The following is a 26,794-nucleotide window of genomic DNA, read 5'->3' as shown; positions in this document are numbered from 1 at the left end:
AACTGCTGAAGATTCGCAAGGCTTCTTGCTTTTCCGCCGGGGTTCCTGGGAAATTGTCTAGGCTGGTTTCTGCAGGTAGGTCTTCTGCTCTAGGGGGGCGTAAAGGGATGTCAGTCTCTGGGGAGGTAGGCTTCTGCTGCTCTGCACTCAGGGGGTAGGATACAACTACTTCATTACTCTGCACATCAAACTGTAGCTGCTCTCCACTGGTCACTGTAACTGCACCATGTACCGTTCCAAGGCGAGTTCGTGGCTTTAGCCATACATCTTTTTGGGAAGGGTTCGCTACTTGTATCAGGAAACATGTCTTAGAGGCATCAACCAAGGTATTTGCTAGCTGGAGGTTTCCTGGTACTGGCACACTGAGGGGCTCGACTAAGGCATTGGGACCACAGGCTGGACCAGTGACAGCGACGCTTGCTACAGAATTTGAGGGGACTAGGACTGGGTACATTCCAGAGACACGAACAAAACCAGAGGAAGGGTTTTCTGAAGTCCTTGGTTTGGCATTAGGCCGTTGCCGGAGCAGGGCACCAAACTGTGGAATCTGCGCCAAAACATTCGTCCCAAGGAGTCCAGGTATGTCTCTTCTCTGCTTGGTAGTGGCTGGGGTGTCTTTTAGGACCAGTACTCCACAGCTGGGTACTTTCACCCCATCAACCTCTACTGTCAGTTCCAGGTAGCCCAGGTACGGAATCTCGAGCCCATTTGCAGCACGAAGGGTCAGCATCTGCCCATCTTTCCTCATGTGCCCGCAGGTTGGCTGGAGTTTCTTCTTATAGAAATCTTCTGTAACGAAGGATACCATGGAGCCCGAATCTACCATGCACAGCACGTCAACACCGCCAAGTCTTGCTTGAATTGTTGGGGTACCACCAACCATATGTATTGGCATGCAGTCATCATTAGGTAGAGGTTTTGAGCCACTGTTCCCCTCCACGGCATGGCTCACTGCCGTGGAGCTTTCTCGTTTAACGCCGGCAGCTGCTTGTGTTCAGATCCTCTGTTCCTGCTGCCACCAGCCCGTTGGTTCTGTCTGTTATTACTTGGGCAGTCTCTGCGGAGATGGGTCCGTGATCCACAGCCAAAACATCCAGGCTGCCACCATTGTTGATTGCCCATGGAGAACTGGGAGATGGCTTGTTGCTGCTTCTCTAGGGCAGCCTGCTGACATTGTATCTGCTCTGCCAGGACCTTCTGTTGCTTTTGGAGGTTCGCAGCCAGGATCTTCTGTCCCGCTACCAGCTCACTAATCACCTTCCGCAGGTCCACAGCTCCCTTCACCTCATCGCAGGTGACCTCGTTAGGGGGGTGTCCTGTTGTGACCTCACGCACAACAGCCTTTCTTGGGGGGGTTCTGTCCTCATCAATCCAGCGCTGGACCTCATCTCTGATTTCTTGAAAGGTTTTGGTGGGGTGGTCTCTGACCCAGCGCTTTATATCTCTTCGGAGCTGGGGGTCTGCCAGGTTCTCCAGGAACTGATCTCTAAGGAGCTTGTCCTTATCCGTTACCGCTGCTGCATCCAGGCGCTCCACCCGTGCTAGGAGTAGCATCAAGGCATGGGAGAACTCGCGAACTGATTCGCGATCCTTCTGTCTTCTTTCAAAGAACTTCCGTAGGGCTTGGGTGCTGGTGAGTCCTTCACTGAAACAGTCTCGCAGGACCTTGAAGACTGCGGCCGGGCTGGCTCTCTCCTCAGCTGGACGTAGGCGGACCTCTTCCTTGGCTACACCGTCCAGGTGGTAGAGCAGAAAGTCCACGGCATCAGCATCTGTTTGTCCAGCGATGGCACGGGTGGCATCCCCAATCCACTCTTCCAGCATGCCATCGTCACGGCCACCAGCAAACTTTCGGAGTTTGCGCTCACGGGGCACCTTAACTGTGATGGGACCAGGGGTTGTGGAACTTGAAACAGTGGCAGATGCAGTAGCACCACTCTGGTTCTGGAGTTGCTGCTCCAATGCAGCCAACTTGTCAGTCAGTTCCTTTATCTGGGCTTCCGTCATCCTATTTGTTAGCTCGTTCCCGTTTTTTCTCTAATTAAGATTTGCTCAAATCCCACTTCTGACACCAAAATGTAAGACGGCCAAAACGGTCGACACAAGAACAACAGATTTGAGCTTAAGTTTTACGAGTTTATTGAACAAACAAAAACGGGAACGAGAAACTAAAATACAAAAATAAAGCAAAAACTGCAATAAGCTAAACAGTATTTACAAGCTAAATATTAGAAACAAGAATAAGACTAGATAACTGATTGCATAATGCTCACTAATAATTGCATATTAAAAAAGGGCAAAAAGAATACTTAAGAAACAATAAAAGTGACTTAAAAATGTAAACAAACCAGAAGCTAAGTATAATCTGAGAACTATTACATGAAGTGCAAAATAGACAAGAGCAAGGGATTCGGATTACATGTCTTGCATAACAATACAGCATGACTAAGCTAATAACTAGTACCATGAAACTAAATCACGAAAAGCAATAACAAAAGGATAATTTGGAACAAAAATGGATTGAACACAAGGGAACAATTACAGAAAATGATTGGAAACCAAAGGTAAGCGATGATACAGTAGCTATTGGTGAGAACAATAGCAGAATGTTTAACAGGCAAATTACATGCTGTGCCAGACTAAAGGTCAAATGAGGTAAACATTCTAAACAGAAAGCTATTGAAAATGCGGCTAAATTATAAAATAATATTGCTACAAACTAGGGAAATAGAAAGCTAATAGGCTAAGCTAAAAGGACTAAAATAATAAACAAATAGGAAAATAATGTAACATACCAAATGTTATTGATAACTAAACATCCGTGGGAGACTTGAAAATGTACTTGACTTGAGGACTTGCTCTACTTAGGTAAACCAACTGAACCAACTGAATTTACTGAGCAAATGGTTGCCAATTTATAATAGATTTGAAGGGAAATCGAAAATAACTAAAAACCAAATAAGGCTAGGGAGTGAATTCACTGCCCACTAATGCAGGATTTACCTAAGGGAACTAGGTGTTTACTACTCCTACACAACAGGATTTAGGTACAAGAAATGTGTGGGAATAATACAACTACACGTGGTAAACACAAAAAGGTGTGTAAGGAAATCAAGATATTTAGGTAAACAACAAATTAATAATCATTAGGATAATGAATATAGTTGAAAATAAATTGGAAATAAAATAAGCTTAAAATGAACTTAGGTGACCTTGTCACACCCATACATTCAAATGATTGTTCTTTAAAAATGGGGTTACGAATAAATTTTAAAATGGTCATATTTATTTTCGTTACAAGACATTGATGTGCAGAGTTACGGGGGCGAGTCATCCTGCACTTGAGCACTTGAATACAGTAGACAGCAAGAAGTGTAAATACGCCATGCATATAGGGGTTTTGAAGTAAATACTGCGTTTTGTCGTCGGCTTCTAAGTTCTTCAGGATCAATAGGCGAAACGGATCAATGTTTCAGAGGCCTGGTGTATGTCATTTGCATACAGTATAGTTACTGGTGGGAGGCAGTTTCATTTATATAACTAGGATGGAAAAAATGGCCCGTTTGGGCTTTTGCGCGGTTTCGTCCTTGACTGATCTTGATTTGGGGGATGGGGGTTTGCTGTTCCATTCTATTCTGTCCAAGATTGTAGTCGAGATTAATTTGAGGTGCACGGGTTGTGAGGAGAAAAAATTTGTACCGGTCAATGATCTGTGCGCACTGCTGAGTCAAAGCAAAAACATGATGATAAAAGACTTTAGAGTCTACTGGCGTGTCACGTCTGATCGCAAACACTGAACGCATTAATCACGATAACCTTTGGGTAGGCGGTGAGGGAAAAAGTATGTCGGGGGTCAACGCGCATATTTGACGAAAAATAATACAATAATAAGATGCAAAACACTAAAGACGTCACAGCACGGTAAAGTACCGTAGATTGCTTTCACTTTCGACTCGAACTGGCGTGTCCACTCTTTTGTAATGGCCCTCAGCTGAAATCTCACTGATTTTATTCCCGAAAAAAATCAACAATCTACAGTTAGAAGACCCAAAAGTAAGTGTACAATTATTAGACAAGTAGTCTAGCGACGGCCATTTCAGAATCGAACTTTACGGTTCTGTATCTGTGTATGTGCAATTCGCTTGCTGAAATTATATCGCAAACAAAAGATCGGGGGTGGGGCGGCGGGGGGCGGGGTTGATGTTTGCTTTAGCAGTAGCACTAAAGGATCCGTATGATCCATTTGGCATCTGAACCGTCTCCGGCTAAACCGAATGGCTACAAAATAAACATTTATTTTAATGTTAATCAGGGAATAATACCTTGTTCTGCGCTTTGTATTATGTGCTTGTCTCGAGGTGCAGACAACGTTTAACAGAGATGAAGGATCAGTTTGATGTCTAAAAATGCATTAGGCTAAAAATTGTTATTTTATGAAGCTGATACTAAGAACATGGTAGTACTCATAAAGGGACCCTTTCTGTGTATGTAGTGCCAATATTTTGGGAAAAAGAACACGAAAGGAATTCGGTAAGCGATATGTCTACGTTTTTCGCGGAAAGCATGCACATGACCCCAACACTAATTAATGGTTCCACACGTCTCCGCTACTTTTCAACCAATGATGCTGAAAACCGAAAACAAATTGAAAGTTTTCGCTGCGTCTAGGTTCAATCAGAGCACAATTCCATCCCAAATCGTTTTGTGTGAATTCCTGCTGATAAATTTACTACTCCAACGCCCGATTGTGCTTAATGAATACCTTCCCCCCCCCCCCCCCCCCGCCTTCCTCTCCTCGTTCAGCCCCAGTGGATAAGCAGTGGAAGTCAATTTGGAATGTTATACGGTTTAGTTTCCTAGCAAGTTGATATTCCCTATACATTCAAATGATTGTTCTTTAAAAATGGGGTTACGAATCAAATGTAAAATGGTCATATTTATTTTTGTGACAAGACATTGATGAGTTACGGGGGCGAGTCATCCTGCACTTGAGCACTTGAATACAGTAGACAACAAGAAGTGTAAATGCGCCATGCATAGATGGGTTTTGAAGTAAATATTGCGTTTTGTTGTCAGCCTCTAAGTTCTTCAGGATCAATGTTTCAGAGGCCTGGTGTATTTCATTTGCATACACGTTAATTTTCAAATCAGTAATATGAGGTGCGCAGATTAAACATATTGTAATTTCGAAATGTTTGGATTTAGGCCCGGTTCAAACGTCGAATTTCACATGCGCCGAACTTAATGAGAGAGTTAAATGCATGTGAAGTGCGTTTGAGCAATTAAATTCGACTGCATGTTTACATAAATGCGACTTTCGCCGTATCTGCGACTGGAAAAGTCGAAGATTCGACTTAGGTTCGACTTTTGATTCAAACGTCGCATTTCACATGTGCCGAACTTTTAGTTTTGGAGACTGGGAATACTGACAGCGAATAGAGTATAGAGTTGAATTATTTTAGTCGACTAAAATAGGAAGTTCGGCACATGTGAAATTCGACGTGTGAACTGGGCCTTAAAAAGTAACGCTACAGCCCCGGGGGGTTACTTTAGGAATTTCTGGGTGGGGATGTGCCGCTTGGACCCCTGGAACACTTAACCTATACCAGAGCTAGTTTAGCTGAATTTTAGTTTGCTACACTATACTAGAGTAAACTCCCCAAATCCCCCCAGGCCCTATCCTAGAGTAGCTGTTTTCCAGACACTACTGAGGTCACTAGCATAGTCTACCCAAAACAAAACCTTGTACCTTAAAATCTTCAACTAACTGATCAGTTTCCCGAAAAATGATACCCTATTCTAAACCCTAACGCCCTGATTGATATACCCTATCCTAGAGTAAACTGCTTGAAAACCGTACCCTTCACAGCGGCACAAACTCATATAGCCCATATGGCAGTACCCCCCCCCCCCCCCCCCTCCCAGGCGCTTTAGTTCTGGCACTTTGCAATACCCTACTCCCACCCGGAAAGCGCCTCGGTGGGCTTATTTTTACAATATTTTAAATAAAAATCCTTTCCGTCTTCGCTTAAATAAGTTTTAGTGACCAGCAGCTAGGGAAAAATCTCCTTGTTTTCGGACCGGGTTTTTTTTTGCCAATGTCATATAGTAGATATGGCTAAAAATGAGATTGCAACACGTCTAAGAGTTAGTTAAGAGTAGTGCATTTTTGTTTTTGGCGCATGAAGCGAAACGATTTCAGCCTTTGTTCTTGCTTTCATCTATTTCCTTTGCTCCTCTTTCCATCTTCCACAGACGAACAAAGAGCCTGTTTAAAGAAGTTCGTAAAAGAAGTTTTAACCGGCAGTTCTTCAAATTAAATTAACTCTTAAACCGTGTTCAAGCTTGTATTTCGTATTTTACATTATTGTGCCACGCAGAAAAATTTCATGATTAGAATTACAAAAAAAAGTACAAAAATGTAGGAAGTACAATTTTTCAAAGACGAACTAACAATTACGGCGACGGAGACAATTATTATCAAAGGAAATGAAAGTAACAATATATTAAGGAAGTTTACAAAAGATGAATATTAAACAGTTTTTTAAAACGAATTTCAGCATAATTTTAATCATGTTGCCGTAATTCACATAAGTGCTTAAATCATAATCCACTCCCTTATTATACGCCACTTAAAAGATCTTTGATTCTATTCTTAAAATGCAAAAACTGGAGTAAGTTTAAAAAAAGAATTTTACGTCAGCTTTTTCGCCTTTCACATTTTGAGAAATAAATGTTTTCTTGTTAGCGTAGATTAAAAAGTCTGTCAAAATACTTAATCAAGGGAAACCTGCTATATGCTTAGTAACTGAGGCTTTACAACTGATTGACATCGACCGAGTGAAGGACAATTTAGAACAACAGAAGTTATTTCGTTTAAATCATACTAAAATATCCTGCCTTTCTTTTCCCTACAAAATTCATCAAGTCGTTTTTTTAATTCATTTTTCCAAAGGTTCCAAGCCTCAGCAGTGCCTCAAACATGGCCCTTTCAAAAGAATACACCAAAGAACAGCTGAACTACTTCAGAATTTGCTATGTAACCACTGATTTACTAGCCGAAGGCCTCAGAGAACTTTTTAAACGTGAATGGGACAATCAATACAAATCAAAATCATTGGGAGAATGGAAAGATTTGGCCCAGAATGGAACGGACTTTTACAACGGCGAGTCTCTAAGAAATCAAAGAAGAAATGCTCATCTTTTAGCCACCATGATAAATGGAAACAGAGCGCAATGGGATTGCACAATGCTGTTTTACGCCATCCTTTACTCTGATTGTGTCGGGCCCTACCTTGCATCAACAGTCAGAAACAATGTGGATGATCTTAGAAATTTTAGAAACGAGGAATTCGCCCACGTACCACAGGGAAGTCTCCCTGAGATTGATTTTCAGAATGCTATCGGCAAAGTTCATGTAGCGTTTAATGCGCTTGGTCTCTCTACTGTAAAAATCGATGACATAAAAAATCAGAAAACTTTCCCAACCGACGAATTGCGTAAAATTCTGAAAGAGGTTGACGATATTAAACAAGGACTTCAAGAAAAAGAGAACCAGCGCCAGGTTCTTGAAGATCAGCTTCAGAAAGAAGCGCCGTCATTCTGTATTCTCCCTCCTAAACCTACACACGAAATTGAAAGCCGTGAAAGTAAAGTAGCACAAATAGCCCATCAGCTAAGGGAACTAAAGAAGGCCAACGAGAACAGGTTGAGTTATCTGTACATCTCAGGGAATCCAGGAAGTGGCAAATCACAACTAGCTGGCCTCGTCGCTGAAAGATTCTTTGATGAAGTAAAAGAAATACCGTGCACTTCGTCCTTTGTGATGACCGTAAACGCTGCCAGTCAAAATTCACTTCTGGAGTCATATGTCAATTTTGCTCGTCAGTTAAAGTGCCCAGACTTTTCAGTGATGCAAACCTTGAGCTCTAAGGATTGGAACATTGAGGAGAAGATTGCCAATCTCAAGATGCTTATTGCTGCAAAAATTGGGTGTTACGCGTCGTGGCTAATGGTGGTGGACAATGTGAGTAAACTGACTTTTGTACATGATTACCTACCACAGTCTGGAACCGAGACGTGGGCAAGAGGTCAGTTGTTAATTACAACCCAGGATACAAAGTCCATCCCTTTAAATAGCTCTTTCATCAATCACATTTCAGTAAGCCAAGGAATGAATCCTCACGATGCCACTTCCTTATTGGCCAAGCTTTCTGGGGTCTTCGACAACGAGCTAGCGGAAAAAGTCGCCAAGAAATTAGACTATCAGCCACTCGCTTTGGCAGGCGCGGCTGTGTTTGTCAAAGACATTCGACAGGACAAAGCATCGAAGCACTTTGGCTGGGACGAATACCTAAAGATTTTACAAAAAGGAAAACGAGAAACGACCGAGGATACCCTTGCTGATACCAACCCAATTTATCCAAATACGATGACTACAGCAATAACGTTAGCTGTCGAAGCACAAGTTAAATCCGACAAGTTTTTTGAACACCTCTTCAGATTTCTTTCTCTGTGCGCACCACAACCATTAAACGTTGACATAGCGGTTAGTTACCTTATAAAAGTTCTCGAACGCGATGACAAAGAGGACAAAGAACACATTCGCAGGAGATTCAGAAGATGTTCACTGCTTCTTTTAGAGGAAGACGAAGATAGTTGTCACTACATTAGTGTACATCAGGTTGTGCACGACGCAATGAAATGGGTGATGAGTGACTGTACAGAGAATCAAACGATCAAGGTTGTAAGTGAAGCTGTTACATCATTTAACAAATTTATTGTCACAATTCCACACGAAAATAGAACCATGGACACTATGTACATCATTCCGCACCTACGTGCCCTTATTATACCAATTAATACAGTTATTACGACAGAAAATATGTCTCAAGTCCATGTTCAGGACATTTCTGAAAAATTGTCGAATCTTGGCAACATATGTAAAATGCACTGTGAATTTAAGGTGGCAGAGAAATACTTGGAAATCTCTCTCGCTGTTCGCATTAGGCTGTTGGGTGACCAAAATGTCGATGTTGCATCTGGGTACAATAACTTAGCTTTAGTTTACAAGGACTTAGGTGACCTTGAACAAGCAAAGGAGTATCAGCAACGTGGTTTAGCCATCAAACTCAAGAAGCTTGGTGCTGAACATGTTTCTGTTGCAACAAGCTACAGTAACCTAGCTTTAATTCACAAGGACTTAGGTGACCTTGAACAAGCAAAAGAGTATCAACAACGTGGTTTAGCCATCCAACTCAAGAAGCTTGGTGCTGAACATATTTCTGTTGCAAAAAGCTACGGTAACCTAGCTTCAGTTCACCAGGAGTTAGGTGACCTTAAACAAGCAAAGGAGTATCAGCAACGTAGTTTAGCCATCTTTCTCAAGAAGCTTGGTGCTGAACATGTTTATGTTGCAACAAGCTACGGTAACCTAGCTTCAATTCACAGGAACTTAGGTGACCTTGAACAAGCAAAGGAGTATCAGCAACGTGGTTTAGCCATCGAACTCAAGAAGCTTGGTGCTGAACATGTTTCTGTTGCAACAAGCTACGGTAACCTAGCTTCAATTCACCAGGCCTTAGGTGACCTTGAACAAGCAAAGGAGTATCAGCAACGTGGTTTAGCCATCCAACTCAAGAAGCTTGGTGCTGAACATGTTTCTGTTGCAACAAGCTACAGTAACCTAGCTTCAATTCACCAGGACTTGGGTGACCTTGAACAAGGAAAGGAGTATCAGCAACATGGTTTAGCCATCGAACTCAAGAAGCTTGGTGCTGAACATGTTTATGTTGCAACAAGCTATGGTAACCTAGCTTCAATTCACCAGGACTTAGGTGACCTTGAACAAGCAAAGGAGTGTCAGCAACGTGGTTTAGCCATCTTTCTCAAGAAGCTTGGTGCTGGACATGTTTCTGTTGCAACAAGCTACGGTAACCTAGCTTCAATTCACAGGAACTTAGGTGACCTTGAACAAGCAAAGGAGTATCAGCAACGTGGTTTATCCATCAAACTCAAGAAGCTTGGTGCTGAACATGTTTTAGTTGCAACAAGCTACGGTAACCTAGCTTTAATTCACCAGGACTTAGGTGACCTTGAACAAGCAAAGGAGTATCAACAACGTGGTTTAGCCATCTTTCTCAAGAAGCTTGGTGCTAAACATGTTTCTGTTGCAACAAGCTACGGTAACCTAGCTTCAATTCACAAGGACTTAAATGACCTTGAACAAGCAAAAGAGTATCAGCAACGTAGTTTAGCCATCCAACTCAAGAAGCTTGGTGTTGAACATGTTTCTGTTGCAACAAGCTACGGTAACGTAGCTTCAATTCACAAGGCCTTAGGTGACCTTGAACAAGCAAAGGAGTATCAGCAACGTGGTTTAGCCATCGAACTCAAGAAGCTCGGTGCTGAACATATTTCTGTTGCAACAAGCTACGGTAACCTAGCTTCAATTCACAAGGCCTTAGGTGACCTTGAACAAGCAAAGGAGTATCAGCAACGTGGTTTAGCCATCTTTCTCAAGAAGCTTGGTGCTGAACATGTTTATGTTGCAACAAGCTACAGTAACCTAGCTTCAATTTACCAGGCCTTAGGTGACCTTGAACAAGCAAAAGAGTATCAGCAACGTGGTTTAGCCATCCAACTTAAGAAGCTTGGTGCTGAACATATTTCTGTTGCAACAAGCTACGGTAACCTAGCTTCAGTTCACCAGGAGTTAGGTGACCTTGAACAAGCAAAGGAGTATCAGCAACGTGGTTTAGCCATCTTTCTCAAGAAGCTTGGTGCTGAACATGTTTATGTTGCAACAAGCTACGGTAACCTAGCTTCAATTCACAGGAACTTAGGTGACCTTGAACAAGCAAAGGAGTATCAGCAACGTGGTTTAGCCATGGAACTCAAGAAGCTTGGTCCTGAGCATGTTTCTGTTGCAACAAGCTACAGTAACCTAGCTTCAATTCACAAGGCCTTATGTGACCTTGAACAAGCAAAGGAGTATCAGCAACGTGGTTTAGCCATCGAACTCAAGAAGCTTGGTGCTGAACATGTTTCTGTTGCAACAAGCTACGGTAACCTAGCTTCTATTTACCAGGCCTTAGGTGACCTTGAACAAGCAAAGGAGTATCAGCAACGTGGTTTAGCCATCCAACTCAAGAAGCTTGGTGCTGAACATGTTTATGTTGCAACAAGCTACGGTCACCTAGCCTCAATTCACCAGGACTTAGGTGACCTTGAACAAGCAAAGGAGTATCAGCAACGTGGCTTAGCCATCTTTCTCAAGAAGCTTGGTGCTGAACATGTTTCTGTTGCAGCAAGCTACGGTAACCTAGCTGCAATTCACCAGGACTTGGGTGACCTTGAACAAGCAAAGGAATATCAGCAACGTGGTTTAGCCATCCAACTCAAGAAGCTTGGTGCTGATCATGTTTCTGTTGCAACAAGCTACGGTAACCTAGCTTCAATTCACAAGGACTTAGGTGACCTTGAACAAGCAAAAGAGTATCAGCAACGTGGTTTAGCCATCCAACTTAAGAAGCTTGGTGCTGAACATATTTCTGTTGCAACAAGCTACGGTAACCTAGCTTCAGTTCACCAGGAGTTAGGTGACCTTGAACAAGCAAAGGAGTATCAGCAACGTGGTTTAGCCATCTTTCTCAAGAAGTTTGGTGCTGAACATGTTTATGTTGCAACAAGCTACGGTAACCTAGCTTCAATTCACAGGAACTTAGGTGACCTTGAACAAGCAAAGGAGTATCAGCAACGTGGTTTAGCCATCGAACTCAAGAAGCTTGGTGCTGAACATGTTTCTGTTGCAACAAGCTACAGTAACCTAGCTTCAATTCACAAGGCCTTAGGTGACCTTGAACAAGCAAAGGAGTATCAGCAACGTGGTTTAGCCATCGAACTCAAGAAGCTTGGTGCTGAACATGTTTCTGTTGCAACAAGCTACGGTAACTTAGCTTCAATTCACCATGACTTAGGTGAACTTGAACAAGCAAAGGAGTATCAGCAACGTGGTTTAGCCATCGAACTCAAGAAGCTTGGTGCTGAACATGTTTCTGTTGCAACAAGCTACGGTAACCTAGCTTCAATTTACAAGGACTTAGGTGACCTTGAACAAGCAAAGGAGTATCAGCAACGTGCTTTAGCCGTGAAACTCAAGAAGCTTTTCTAACTTTTGTGCTAGAACCTTGGAGAGAAAAAAAGTTTAGCTAGGTATAGGGAACTGGGTGCCAGCTTTTGCTCTTCCCTTCTCCTCGCGATACGTAACGGGAGCCTTATTGCTATTGCTGTACACAACCACATGTAAGCCGATGTCAAATCTCATTTTCACAACTACATAAAATGACAATACCCCGCCAGTTATATATGCTACAAATATGAAGATTAATTGACAACTGTCAAAATCGGGCAACCGCTGACTAATATCGCATGACCTTCAGGCTGGTTCAGGTTGTCAGACCGGTCCTTTTCCCCTTACGTGTAAGAAGATATAAAATGTCACACTTAACGATATAGGGCTATTAGATCAGTGGTTAAAGTCACATCAGAGATTCTATTATGATAGAAATGGAAACGTATAGATACAAAATATTTTGGTAGTCAAGTGACCGCCACTTACACTTTGGAAGAGAAAAAAAAACGAACATAAAGCCAAGTCTTTTCCTCGACTGAATTTTAATGTCTTCATTGACGTGGATGACGTTGGAAGAAAAGTATGAAATTTTTATCGTGGTGGTAAAAAAATGAGAAGTGCTAGCGAACAGCAAGGTGAAAATCAGCGGCAGTGCCAAAAAATCGAACAGGAAGACAGGCAAGAACATACGACATTTCTTCCATAAACGTGTTTTAAACTAGGAAGTTTCATGCTGTTGTTGTGCAACAACAAAGGAAGAGAAATGTACAAAAAAATGTGCTGCACAATTAGACCTTTCTCGTTGCCGTTGCCGTTAAGAATTACACTACTGTATTTTATTTTTTGATGGAGTAACTTATAAGTATATTAACGAGAGTTTCGCTTTTAGCCCTGGCTGCATGGGAAAGGAGCTATTGATGCATCTTGTTAACAAAAACGAAGATTTTCTAAGTCCACTACTGAATTAGTGTGGAGACAGCCTAAGATCCAGATACAAAAAGAGAGAGTAAAGTTTGTTGCTATATTCCCATTTTATTTCATTTACTTTCACTACCCGCTTAAACTCAGGCGTAGGTTTACCCAATATAGTGAGGATACAAATTGCAAAGTAATCTCAGCGCTAAAATTTCACGTTCCGACAGTTATACAAAAATACTGAATTATTCTAGCCTTAGAGGAATCATTACTAAATGGATAGATATGAGATATATCACTTTTATGCAAAAGCATCTTGCTTCAATACAAAGTCAAAGGGATTGAAATGGATTGCAAAATCAATATCTAATTCTGTCGTTTATTTTTCAAACTATTTTTATATAATTATTATATTTTTATATGCTTTTAAATAACTCTTTCACTCCAGAACGAATAATCTATGAGGTTGTTCTAACTTTTGAGTCTGCGCATGAAATCCGGTGGTGTGACCATTTAAATGAGACCTCTTTGGCAGTGCTGTTACGTGGACTATTTGCTTCTCCGAATTTTATGGAATGAAATTTGGAATTTCTGTCCATTTTAGACCTTGGCCTTTTCTGCGAGTGAAAGAGTTAAAGCAACTACTATAGGCGGTGTTAGGATAATAAAACAATATATTAGACAAACATTAATTCAAAGTTAAGTAACGCTTTTGTAAATAAACAGTACCATATCACGCAATGCTTTGGAATGCTACTTTCTTCCACCTATAAAAGACTAAAAATCCCTTTTAAATAGAGAAAAATGTTAATGAACGATATACTTCTCTATTAAACGGTCCCAGGTCACCAGGTATGGACCTCGCCTTACAATTAAATCAGCCCAAAGCCCATTCTTTCCAGGAAAGCTTCAGGATGAGATGGTTGGTCCCTAGCCCCACTCAAGATTACTGAGACTATTCTAAGGGAACAAACCAGTGCCGGATCCAGACCTTGAGATAAGCGGTGCCCGGTCAGAGGAGTCTCCATTTTTTTTTGGCCCTTCGCGCCACAGTTTGGTCATGGGCTCCTAGTTTGGTTTAAAAATAAGGGGGGGGGGGAGGGGGCTCCCGGACCCTTCCCCTGGATCCGCTACTGCAAACAATTAACACCACTAAGACGTAGTGAAATCATGTTAAAACTGGACACAGCTAGTTGTCACCTTTCGAAGATGTACATCTCTCAAAGTGGTTTTTCCGTGAGGTAGACATCTCTCTATGAAGGACTAAAAATAAGCCAAACACCTTTTTATGATTGACACCCCTAAGATAGTTACTTGTTCAAGATGGCCAATGTGCAACACAGACACTACTCAGGGGTTGTGACTTGGGGGCTTTTGCTTGTAGTACGTAAGTCTCCTTACAGAAACACAGACAGAAGCCCGTATTGAGCAGTACGCTCCCTAGGGTACTCCCACACCAGACAGTGGCATGCAAGCGACCTTTTTTAGCTCGCCGGAGAAATCACGTGGTTTCCGTTCCGGTTTGAACCTTATAAAAAAGGCGCGAATATGTAAAGCGCGAGATTAGACCGCAGGGAAGGATAAATGGTAAGCGACATTCTGTCTGGTTCAAACCGACCGGAATGATTGGACTACCTCAAAACGTAGTCCTAAATGTTCGGTTGGAATTTCCGAGAAAATGACCTTAACAATAACCTTCCATCCAGACTTTTCAGGATTTCCGGCTTGGTGGCAAGTGCCTCTGGTATCCAGAATCTGCTCAATACCCCTATTTGTCCCAAAAAAATGTATATCATAAGAAAGGATTTTGGACTTGCTAAATATAGCTTCAATATAGGCGTCAAAAGGGGCTAGAGAGGAACGGAAAAAGGGAGGGGGTGGGGATAGAGGGTTAGGACTCCCGTCCCTTTTCCGCTTTCCTGCTTTTCTCTCCTCTCTCCCTTCCCTTTTTGCGCCTGCCACGCAGGCTAACTAAATAGCACGCGACTGTTTAATACTTTCTTAACGAAATGTCTAGCAAAACATAAAAATTAGTCTCTATTTATTCCTATTCAACTTTTGGCTCCTTTACTTTCAAATAAGGATTTCATGGCTGTAATTCGCTGTTGCCGCTTATCCTGAAACCGAATAAACACAGAAATAACTATACCGAGTTAATATTACAGTTAACCACGGTTAACGTTGTAAACAATTTTGGCATTGCTTCAATTTTGTTGAGTATAACCCCCTTATCAGACAAAATGACAAAACCGAGACGTGGTTTTTATGATTTTAGTGACTTATCTTAAACATTTAAAGGAACAGTATCCCGTTACTGCGCGTGCACCAAACTTTGATTTTTGGACAGGGTGTCGCGAAATCAAAAGATGAGTGGAGAATTAGAAAACCTTGAAAAATCCGTTTGCATCGCGCTTGGCCGAGTTCGATACTCCACTAAAACTTTTCAGGGTTACAGATCAATGATATATTGTCTCCGTTGAGTTTCTATTTGGGCGAAATCGGGATTTTTTTTGGCGTTACTTTTATTGCCGCTGGTCGGAGGGCCTCAAGATGGGAAACGCTTTGATGCCGATTGAAAGCTTATTTCTTCTGCCAGCTTTCATACAAGCTTAGATAATTGTGAAAGGAATACGCAGAAATGAAACAGCAACAATAGAGACTGTAAGAAAGAAACCATTGAGACATGGATATGACTGAGGAGATCTTGTGGAATTAAGCTTCGTGTAGCGGAATGTTTTGCAACGACGCGTTAGTAAACTTTTAAATGAACCTCCCTACGGCCGACAAAATCAAACAAACAGACGCTGCATGCCTAGTGCAATGAAATCATGATATAATTTTTTACTAACCTTTGCGATAATTCATCGCGTTTAGATTCCATTTTTATTTATATCTTTCAAACGTTTAAGGCTAGAACGCGAGCAAATCAGGCAAATATTACTGGGCGTGGATCAATTGACCTCTGACACGAGTTTCACATTAGAAAAGGTATTTTTAAAGCGAGCGGAACGAGATTTTCGGGTCGCGAGGCGGCCCTGCTAGTGACAAAATCGCGATGAGTCTTCGTGGTGCGAGCCAATTTTAAATAAGACGAAAAACTTCTTCGAAAGTCTAAAATTTTACTTGAGAATGTAAACAACAAATCTCCGTTGGTGGTGCGGTTCGAAAGGAAATCTTGTCGAGTCAATATGACAGTTCTATTGTCTTTTAAAGATGACGCTCGCGCGTGCGCACAATCGGGACACTGACCCTTTAAACGTTGTCTCTTAGATGTTTGCTTGCTGGACAACGTAATTGATTTCCGCAATACTAATCCACTGGATAGCAGTTTATTCGGTGGAGAATGTTACACGCCTTGAGCAACTATTGTAGGACCTATACACTGGCAACAACTTGGTTTACCGTCGACCCTCGCAACACCCTGAATTAAAGGTGGAAATAAGCTAGCGGAGGTGTCTAGTTCACGGAAAGAAGCTATTATTGTTACAGTGCCATATTTCTTTGAAATAAAACCTTGCGACTTTTTGAGCTGGGTAGGATACTTTTTGCTTCGTTAAATTCAGAGATAAGTTGTTCTCCGCATATAATTTGTCCTATCATTGTTTTACAATGCTGTGTTTTCACGAATGTGGTCGTCGCCAACATCATCATGACTTTGCCTCTTTTCGGTTCTATGGGAGAATTTGATCCAAGCACACAGACATTTACTGTTTGTGAAAGGTTTGAACCCAGGAGTCATTTCATAAGTATGTGAAACATGATCGTCCGTGTCGGTGTGGAGAGGGCCATCATATGTGTTATTAACAGAAGACAACGAGTCTGGCATGGTGATCTTGTCCCATTTGTTAGTGAGTTGCAATGTACGTAAGCAGCTGCAATGTACGTAAGGGGACAAGTCCCATTGCTCGTGTCTGCAAGAAGAGACGAGTGAACACTTCGACTGTCGAGAAAGAGGTGCTCGAAGAATCTTCGAGCTGTATACGGCTGTCTAGGATAAGAATGGCATGTCCAAGACAGAAATCTCTGTTCCAGGAGAGGAGTGCATGAACACTTTGAATGTCGAGGGAGAGTTGCTCGAAGAATCTTCGAGCTGTATGCGGCTGTCTAGGATGAGAAGGCCATGTCCAAGTCAGAAATCTCTGTTCCATTAAAGATCCAACACATTGTTTGTTCTATGCAGTTAGACACCCTGTGTGCTCTTCTTTTTCTTTTAAAACCGTTTGCCCTTATGTTAAGCTGAAACCGACAGCACTCTCAACCTATACAGGTGAAACTGTGCGCCCCTTAGTAGAAGCATTTGTGCATGTACAGCATTCAGGATGGCAGCGATTTCCGCCTGTATTAGTGGTAGAAGGAGGCAAATCTGCCTCATTTGGTCGAAATTGGCTCATGGATGTGAACCTAGATTGGAAATATCTGCTTGATTTAAACCTGCCTTCATCGATACCGTCAGCTCCTTTGAGAAATAATAATGATGAGTTATTTCAGCCTCAACATGAGTAATGGCACCGGCGCACCTGTTGTGCTTAACGAAAGATAGAAGCCAAATTCTACAAAGCCAGAGCAGTTCCTTACGCTCTTCAGCCAAGGTGGGAAATACTCTGCTTTAAGTGAAAAAGGATGGTTTGATTGAAAGAGTTACTTCTTCTGTTTTGTTGTTGTTGTTGTTGTTCTTTTTTTGTTGTTGCACGCGCTTTCTGGTTACCTCAGTAGGGTAACAGCGTCGGTCTGCTGAACGGAAGGTAGCGAGTTCGAATCCCGGCCGGACCAACACTCAGGGTCTTTAAATAACTGAGAAGAAAATGTTGCCTTTGTAATGACATTTGCAAATGATTAGCCTTTCTAGTCTTCTCGGATAAGGACGAAAACTGTATGTCCGTCTCACAGCACTTACACATACCTGGTTCTTGTGGAACGTAAAAGAACCCACACCTCTCTTCGAAAAGAGTAGGGGACGTAGACCTTAGTGGTGTTATCAATCTTCACCAACACATCACATCATTCTTCTTCTTCTTCTTCTTCTTCTTCTTCTTCTTCTTCTTCTTCTTCTTCTTCTTCTTCTTCTTCTTCTTCTTCTTCTTCTTCTTCTTCTTCTTCTTCTTCTTCTTCTTCTCCTTCTTCTTCTTCTTCTTCTTCTTCCCCCTCATTGTACTAGTTAAGAAAAAAAAGCTAGCAACGAATTTTCCGTCTTTGGAGAGTGGGAATGTGGAAACGTTGCCCATGCCTCAGATCGAAAACATACATTTTGCGCTAAAGGTCGACAGCGCATGGTGTTTAGTGTTTTGGACATTACTTGCAAGCGTATTCGTTAATTACGATGAGACACTGCCTCTTTTCATTTCATTTGATGCTTCATCTTATGGGGCTAGCTGGTGCTGTCCTGTCGTATCAGATCGGGGGACACTTCACTACCCAGATCTGGGTAGTACTTTTGATTGGTTGAATCAAATTTCCCCGGCGGCACGACCAATCAGAAGCACTACCCAGATCTGGGTAGTGCGCTTTATTAGTATGGAATTTCTGCACTCGTTTCTCAGACGTCATTTGGCGGGGAAACCAGTGGTAGCGTCGCCAAATGTCGGCTGTGTTCTCAGGTTATGTGTGTTCACCTCTCGTAAGCCGCCACCACCCGAAAGCGACCATCTGTCCAACATGCCAGAAACAAACAAACAAACAAACAAATTCATACATACATACTTTATTGACTTGCCTCATAGAAGCTTTTAAAGACAATAATTTAAATTAATTACATACAACAATAAAAGATAATAATTTACTACGGTAAAAATATTTACAATAATATTTTAACAGAAGTATAATCTATTTAGATTAATTTAACAACTGCTTAAAAACTCTAAGAAAAATATTCAAACTAAAACTAAATTGACATGATAAAATACTCAAGAATCTATAAAATCCTTGACGAGTTTACCTTTTAGATTGAACTTACAGGCAAATACTGACTTGATTTTTAAGATAGCTATGCATGGAGTTCCAGATACTGATTATTCTATAATAAAGCGTCCTCTGACCAATAGCAGTCTTGAAAAGTAGAATGTTCAGCATCCCTAAACTCCTCGTGGCCCGCCCACTTATGATGAAGTGGAAGGTACTAAGGCACGCGGGATGGCATTTAAAGGCCATGATAGCGTCCGGGGCGTGGTACTGCCCCATAAAAGCGACGGGGTACTCGTCGTACCTATTAAGAGGTTTAAATTTGTGGATTGGTACCCCTTAGGGTTCTAAAACCTAAAATAACTGCTGCCAGAGTTGATCCGCTTTATTAGGATGAAGAGTATAACACTATCCTTTCAAAAAGTCTTTGAGAAAAAAGTGTTCAAAAGTTATCTTTATTACTATTAAAATTTGCAGTGCCAGTTATATAATTTGTTATTTTTGAATTGGTACCTGTTAGGGGTGTTCTCGAAATTTTCCGGCGAGCAACCACGTCACTTTTATAGGGGCTTACCCCCCGGGTGATAGCGTTCCTAAAGTATAACTAAGTTGCTACTGGTAGCCATTTAAGCTGTTTTAAAACTGGTGTGATGTGCTCATATTTGTGCGTACTGGTTGCAATTCGAGCAGCAAAGTTCTGAATACTTTGTAATTCACTTATGTTACTTTTTGATGTATTCACCCATACGTTCGAACAATAAAAAAGTTTGCTAGAAGCCGGCGCGTTCATAGTAGTTGGTGGGCTGCGTTTGTCAAAAACATGCTTCGTGTGGCTTATTTGACTGAGACAAGACATACAGGAGGAGATAGCTTTAGTAATGTGTTCGTCATAGGTTAGGTTAGTGTCTAAGATCACCCCAGGGTCTTAAGCGGTCTGTTCCGGTCACTCGCAGCCTCACTTTCAGAGAACTAGTACCAATCTGGAATGCATTTGCCTGCTGCCAAACACCATAAAGTTACTTTTGCTTGCGTTAAACAATTAAAAGGTTGCTGGAACACCATTGGCCTATTGCATGTCAGTCATCTCGTAAGTCAGCCAAGGCGATTACAGCATCTTTTTTTTTTAAGGATATAACTAGGTTAGTGTCATATACATAGCTCTGGACGCTGCATTTCTGTGGTGCTGAAGGAACAACATAAATGTATTTTCATTTAGCTGATTTAAAAGCTTTCGATCGTTTGACACAAAAATATTTATCCACAAAAGCATATAATGCCTAATAGTCCTTACTAGTGGTTCCATCGTAAAAAAGCCTCTTCTCTTTTCATCCATATATTTGTAATTTGCTTTTAAAAGGTAAGAACAAACGACCAATATATGTGCTGTTCGATAAAATGCGCCTAAATGCAGTTGCATTTTAATCTGTCTTAAATTCTTAGATACATTTTCCTTTTTCTTGTTAATTTCGTATACAGTTGAACCTCCATTAAGCGGCTAAACTCTATTTAGCAGCTAGTAATTGAAGTCCCAAAGTAATTGTAGAAAAGAATTGTAGATTAAACCTCTATTAAGCGGCCATCTCTATCAAGCGGTCGCTGCCACCTTTAGCCATCCCGTCGAGAGTTTCCCATTGTTGCCACCCTTATTACGCGGCCATCAAGGACTTGATACACTCGGTTTGACTTTTTTTAAAAATGTGATTTAGGAAAATACAATCCCACCTGCAGGTGACAACCGATTGAGGACCAGTAATGGCGCCCTGTCGCCTGTTTTTTTCAAAATATAAAAGTGATGCTTCCGCTTAAGAATTATATGCTAATTTGCGAGGAACTTCTATTGAAAGGCCGGTCAACCTCCATTAGGAGGCCTCTTGTCAGTACCCCATGGGTTGAACTGTACAATAATACTCTTAGGAGAATTACAGTTTCATAATGTTTTGAGTGTTCTCACATGACGTCACGGCGGCCATATTTGTGTCCCAAAACAATGAAACGGCGGCCATGTTATGCAAACGCTTTAGTTTGTTCCCATAAATTTAGATGCTGGCCACGTGAGTGAAAACGCTCTATATAGTTTTTATTCTTATCCTGTACATGACACGACCCCATAAGCTTTTAGAGTGTTTGGTTTTCATACGGATTTGATGATATGTTCTATCGCGAGCCCGTGCGTTTCAATCCTTCACAACTTAACCTATAAACAACAGTTTCACCGCACCAAAACTAAATTACGTAAAGACATCTTCAACAAAGCATATACTAAACAAAATCATATAAAACAAAACCGTCCTCCCTTACAAAACTAATGTTGGTCGTGATTACTTAACTTTATGATCGTGATATTTGCCTTAATTTCACTTTGTTTTAAATTTACGGACTGGCCTTTTTTAATTCTTAATTCTACACTGTGTGTTTTCTTTACCGCCAGTTGCCTCCTGATTCGCAGCCAAAGCTTGTTTGAGGACAAATAAGAGAGAAAACAGTTACTTTCGGTACCATTGCTAAAACGTCAAGTTGATTTGTATAGGTAATAGCATGATTTGTAGTGATATTTGGCATAAATATCACAAGTGGTATTTACGCCAAATGTCGCGTACAAATCATGCTACTATTTGTTTATACTACTACCCACAAAAGGTTTGTAATTTTCACATGTAGGTATTTCAAATTAAGCTGAAATATCACTGCTCTCAGCCAATCAAATTGCAGAAATTTCTCATGCAGTAGTATAACAGTTGAAAGCGAGGATCACCAACGGCTCTTAGGGTTCATTAGATAATGACAAAAACAATTAATATGATTGCAAAATCATAATCCTGTCAGTGAGGATGATTATGTCCCTAGTCCTGAAGAGATTTTGTACACATCAAAACTCAATTGGCTTTCGTTAAGTCTCGGTAACCGTAAGTTCTCATACTGATACCGGATAACTGATCAGACAAGACTATTTCAATGTTGACAATGTTAGTAATCCGATTTTATCACGCAAAAATTTAACGTTTATTTCGTCGAACCAAATGTTTCCTATAGCTCATGAATAAACCTTAAGTAATAGTTGGTCACGTGATCAACATTTTGTAAAGAGACTAAAATAGTTCGAAAATTTTGTTAGCAGGAATTGAAAGAGCATTTCAAAATTAAGTAACGTGTGAATTTTCAGCCGTATACAAAAGGAGCGATTGCAACGGCCGCCAAAAATTAGAAGGATTTGTATGAGAAAAACAACTCTTGTCACCCAATCGCGTTTTAGTGGCTCTCCATACAACTCCTTGTAAATTTCGACATTTTTAAACTGTCGTTAAATCTTCCCCTTAGGCATTTAAGGGCTCAAATTGCCTGTTATGAATAAAAAGGAGATATGAGCCCCATAATACTGAAGGATACATTTTACGACAGTTTGAAAAATTTCCAAATTTACAAGGGTTTGTATGGAAGTGACTGGGTGGCAAGGGCTGAGTTTCCCATACAAATCCTTCTAATTTTCGGCGGCCGTTGCGATCGCTACTTTTGAGATTACGGTTGAAAATTACAGGTTACCTAATTTTAATATGCTTTTTCAGTTCCTGCTAACAAAATTTTTCAAAAGTGAACTGTTTTCGTGTTTATAGAAAGTTGATCACGTGATCAATTAATGCGAAAGACCCATTCAAGATCAGTTGAAGCTTAAGCCACCGAAACCCAAGAGCAAGTATCGCACTCAAGACTACAATATTAGATATCAGCATTGTGTTTATTTTACCAATCAGAACACCCTTTTTTTCCTTAGTTATTTTATAAAAGGATATCTTGTGGGGGATAATATTCAACGAATCGTCGAGTACGCATATAAAACACAAACACATTGAAAGGAAACAGCTAGTTTCAATCCTGGACGCTTGAGAACTACGATTCAAAAGATGTGTCATTCTCTTTTCCAATTCCTTGGCAACGCAGAATAGAGGAAAGATGAACTCAAGTCAAGCAAGAAACGTCTCCGTGCCCTCTCCTGTATGCTTGGCCGGTGAAAGAGACGTTGGAAAGCTTCACAAGCCCTCCTCTTTAATTCAAGGTTTTCTTATCTTTTACATAGTCATCAACATCATCCCTGTTCCTTTCACTGCCGTTTTGAACGCACTGGTGATTATCGCCGTAAAGAAGAAATCCTGATTGAGGGCGCAGAAGACGAACATTGTATTAGCCATGCTTGCATTGACCGATTTTCTGGTGGGAATTCTCGCTCAGCCCCTCTTCGTTGCGGGTCTGATAGCTATCTTGCAAATGGATTTAAGCAATGGCCGGTCGTGTTTTACCGAAGTTTTTCTTTTTGCTATCGCAAACTGCTTGTTATCTAGCTCGTTTTTGCACTTGTTGTTAGCAAGCGGAAAACGCTACGTCGCCATAAAACACCCCTTCGATTACATAACAATCGTCACAGAATCTCGTTTACTGATTGCATCGCTACTGGCTTGGGTTCTTTCTGTGATTGTGCAAATTCCACTTGCCGTTGATGAGACTGTGTTTTATATCCTGCACAGTGCAGTTATTGGTCTTTCTGTTGTTGTAATTGTTTTCAGCCATTTTTCAGTGTTCCTAGAAACTCGCCGGCACGAAAACCAAGTTGCAGCCCAGCAAGTTACACAGGAAGCCAGGAAACAATTTGAAAAAGATAAAAAAGCCTTCAAACTAACAGCTATTTTAGTTGGTGTTCTTTTACTGTGTTGTACACCGTTCATGTTTATTAGAATTGTGTTTTATATTCTGGAGTACGAAATCCACTTTGAAGCGTTTCATGTAATTGTTTTCTTCTCCACCACTGTAGTGTTTCTGAACTCGTTGCTAAATCCTATGATTTACTGTATCAGAATTAGGCAATTTCGTGTCGCGTTTATTGAGTTAACATTTAGAAATGCTAGCTTACCGAGGGCTGAAGAAATTGAGATGCAATGGTTTGGAGCGCCAGACGGTGCGAATAGACGTGAAACTGGGCAACATGAACGAGGGCAGGATCAACAAAACATCGAGTGAGCAAACGTTCGCGAACTGAACACTGCTGCAGGCTACTGATGCGTGTCACTAGGCCATGGCGATTCATGTTCTCGAAATGAATTTATGGAATCTTTGGTCGTAAAACAGCAATCAGCACAGAAATGGTAGAAAAGATCAATGATTAGGCTAGAATAGGTTATGTACATGTGTAGGTAATCTCTGCTAGACTGCACAGACTACAAAGCTATGTAATTTTACAAATTAGAAACCATGTCAATGAATTTTGGTTTTGCCCCAGGGGGGGTACTCGGGATTTCAAGTGACGGGGATGATCGAATGGAGCCAAAAGTCAAGACCCAAAAAAATCCATAGGACTCCCAGAAAAACCCAAAAAAATCCCTGGACCAAAAATTAACCCCAAAAAAATCCCGTGCCGATTTTGTGGTCCTTAAAAGTTCCAGAAAGGGGTAATGCTATAACACAAAGAAAAACATTGGAAATTTAAACAACAGCAAAACACGTTTGTTTGTACTTTATTCGCAGAACTACACAGCCAGGGAATTACCGATTCTTTTTAATACCCCAAAAAATATTTTGCCAAATTTTCGTACCCAAAAAAAATCCCGGAATCGAAAATTTCAAACCCAAAAAAATCCTTCGATCATCCCCATCACTTAAAATCCCGAGTACCCCCCCCCCCCCCCTGGGGGTTTTGCTGCGTACCTTGTTGCTTTTTACTGTATATTATGTTTATATTTGCTAAGACGTGTCCTTTTGACCCTATCCTGAAATAAAGTGGTTTAACGATGTATCAGATCTTTGTTCAGCATTTCGTAATAATAATTTGTCACACTTTAGCAAAGGAACAAGGAACTTCGTTTTTGTGGAATTTAAGAACATTACATTACAGAGAGCATTACGAAATTCTTTATTACAGCTTATTTTAACTAAAAGCGACTGCGCTCTACTTTTCATGCTGAAACTGTATAAGTTGTTTAAAAACACCCTTAAGATGCAAAATAAAAATAGAGGATCCAAGCTCTTTTTATTATCGATCACAAATACTTTTTAATTGCCGGAAAATTTATTGAATTTCTTAAGTGGTAAATCAAGCATGAAATTTGCATAGACAGTCTTACAATAACAAAAATCAGTTTTCTTTTTGCTATTAATTAAATCAATTTGTACAAAACTGTTTTCGACTAGAAACTACGTGGTTTAAAAAATAGGGAATTTCTTGAATGTCTTCATTTGCTCTTATACATGGTCGTCTGGGAAGAAGAGAATACCACATCAGATCATAGATCAGTTTTTGAGTTTAATTTCTTCTTATCTGCGTAATAAACTCACGGGAATTAGGAGAAGCAGGTAATAAAACGAAAACCGATCTGTTGCTTTTATAAATAACTTAACATGGCAACAACATATTTCAGTTTAAATAGGGAAGGAAACATGAAGGTCTGTTAATTAGGTAGAACCCAAAGAAAAAAAATAAATCAAACCGCAGTTAAAATAATAACAAAGACAAAAAGCTGGCGGCTTCGACGATCGACAAAGGCAAAATGTATAATTTACAAATCCCACTGTGGCTGTCACAACCACTCATGGACGGTCGTGCAATTGATTTCAGTCAAAATTGGCAGAAGCGGAACCTTAATTTCACATATGAATTTAAAAAAGCATCACATTATAACCGTTAATAGACTCAATTTAGCACAATTTTTCTTAATAAAACGTACAAATTACCGAAAATTCTCTTTGCAATCAACGACAACCGCTCATAAATACGTTTCGCAATTCACAAATTAATTTTAAGCTAAACAGTAAAGTTTTCGGTCTGTCTGTTGTTGTAATAGATCGTTTTCACATGAGTCGGCGGCCATGTTTGTGTACAAAAAAAAATCCTGTGGGAATTGAACTCTTTTCACAAGTTAAAAATTTCTTTTATTCCAAGCAATTTGCAAAGCTGCTGACCACGTGACTGAAAACGATCTATTGATTTCTGCCAATTTTATTCAGTGTTCCTCTCGCGTTCATTTGAATGGTCAAACATTGGAATTGCATCCACAGGCTTGTACAGTGGTATTGTAAATTATCACAGCAAAGTACCACGCAGAAACTTTTATTGAATGGTCGTACTTAAGGCTTTTATTCAAAGACTGATAGTTTAGACCCATCTCGTACATCATAAACAAAATCACAGGTTTACCTGAATGGTCGTTCTTAAGGTTTTCATCCAAAGGCTGAAAATTTAGAGACATCTTGTACTCCATAATAAGCAATACCACTGCAAAGTACTACTCAGACGCTTTTATTTTAATCGTCGTACCTAAGGCTTTTATTCAAAGGCTGAATTGACCTTTGTTGTTTTCACCCATCTCTCACAACATAATAAACAATACCACAGGAAGATACTTCTCAGTAGTTTTCATTTAAAAATGGTCATATTTAAGGATTTCATCCACAGGGTGAAAGTTTAGAGACATCTTATACACTACAGCATAATAAACAGTACAACAGCAAAGTACTGCTCAGTGGCTTTCATTTATAAATGGTCGTACTTAAGGATTAAATCCAAAGGCTGAAAGTTTAGAGACATCTTGCACAGCATAATAGACAACACAACAGCAAAGTACTGCTCAGTAGCATTCATTTGAATGGTCGTACTTAAGGGTTTCACCTAAAGGCTGAAAGTTTAGAGACAACTTGTACAGCATAATAAACAATACCAGAGGAAACTATTGCTCAGTAGCTTCTACTTGACTGATCGTCGTAGTAGAATTTCGACGGCTATCAGGTTATCCCGCCAAAATGACGCTGGTTCACCCGCGCTCACTATTTAGTTTTGAGAAAATCTAGTTCTCGTAGTGGTCCTCGTCTTAGAAT

At 40.7% G+C, this 26,794-nt stretch overlaps 2 protein-coding genes across 2 annotated transcripts; one reads left to right on the top strand and one right to left on the bottom strand.

Moving 5' to 3' along the window:
- Positions 1-948: 948 nt before the first annotated feature.
- Positions 949-3,176, bottom strand: LOC140953988 (uncharacterized). The gene is made up of 2 exons (XM_073403374.1): positions 2,796-3,176; positions 949-2,168 (listed from the first exon to the last, which is right to left on the bottom strand). Exon 2 carries the CDS (start codon positions 2,005-2,007, stop codon positions 949-951), a length of 1,059 nt encoding a protein of 352 aa, XP_073259475.1. The 5' UTR covers positions 2,008-2,168; positions 2,796-3,176.
- A 3,427-nt stretch (positions 3,177-6,603) lies between these two features.
- On the top strand, positions 6,604-13,816 carry LOC140953624 (uncharacterized). Its single transcript, XM_073403041.1, has 2 exons — positions 6,604-9,406; positions 10,313-13,816. Exons 1-2 carry the CDS (start codon positions 6,983-6,985, stop codon positions 12,170-12,172), a joined length of 4,284 nt encoding a protein of 1,427 aa, XP_073259142.1. The 5' UTR covers positions 6,604-6,982; the 3' UTR covers positions 12,173-13,816.
- The last annotated feature ends 12,978 nt before the right edge of the window (positions 13,817-26,794 follow it).

This window comes from Porites lutea, chromosome 12, assembly GCF_958299795.1.
Source record: "Porites lutea chromosome 12, jaPorLute2.1, whole genome shotgun sequence".
Lineage (NCBI taxonomy): Eukaryota > Metazoa > Cnidaria > Anthozoa > Scleractinia > Poritidae > Porites > Porites lutea.
Note: the sequence above shows the minus strand (reverse complement) of the source record. Positions and strands in the feature narration are given on the sequence as shown.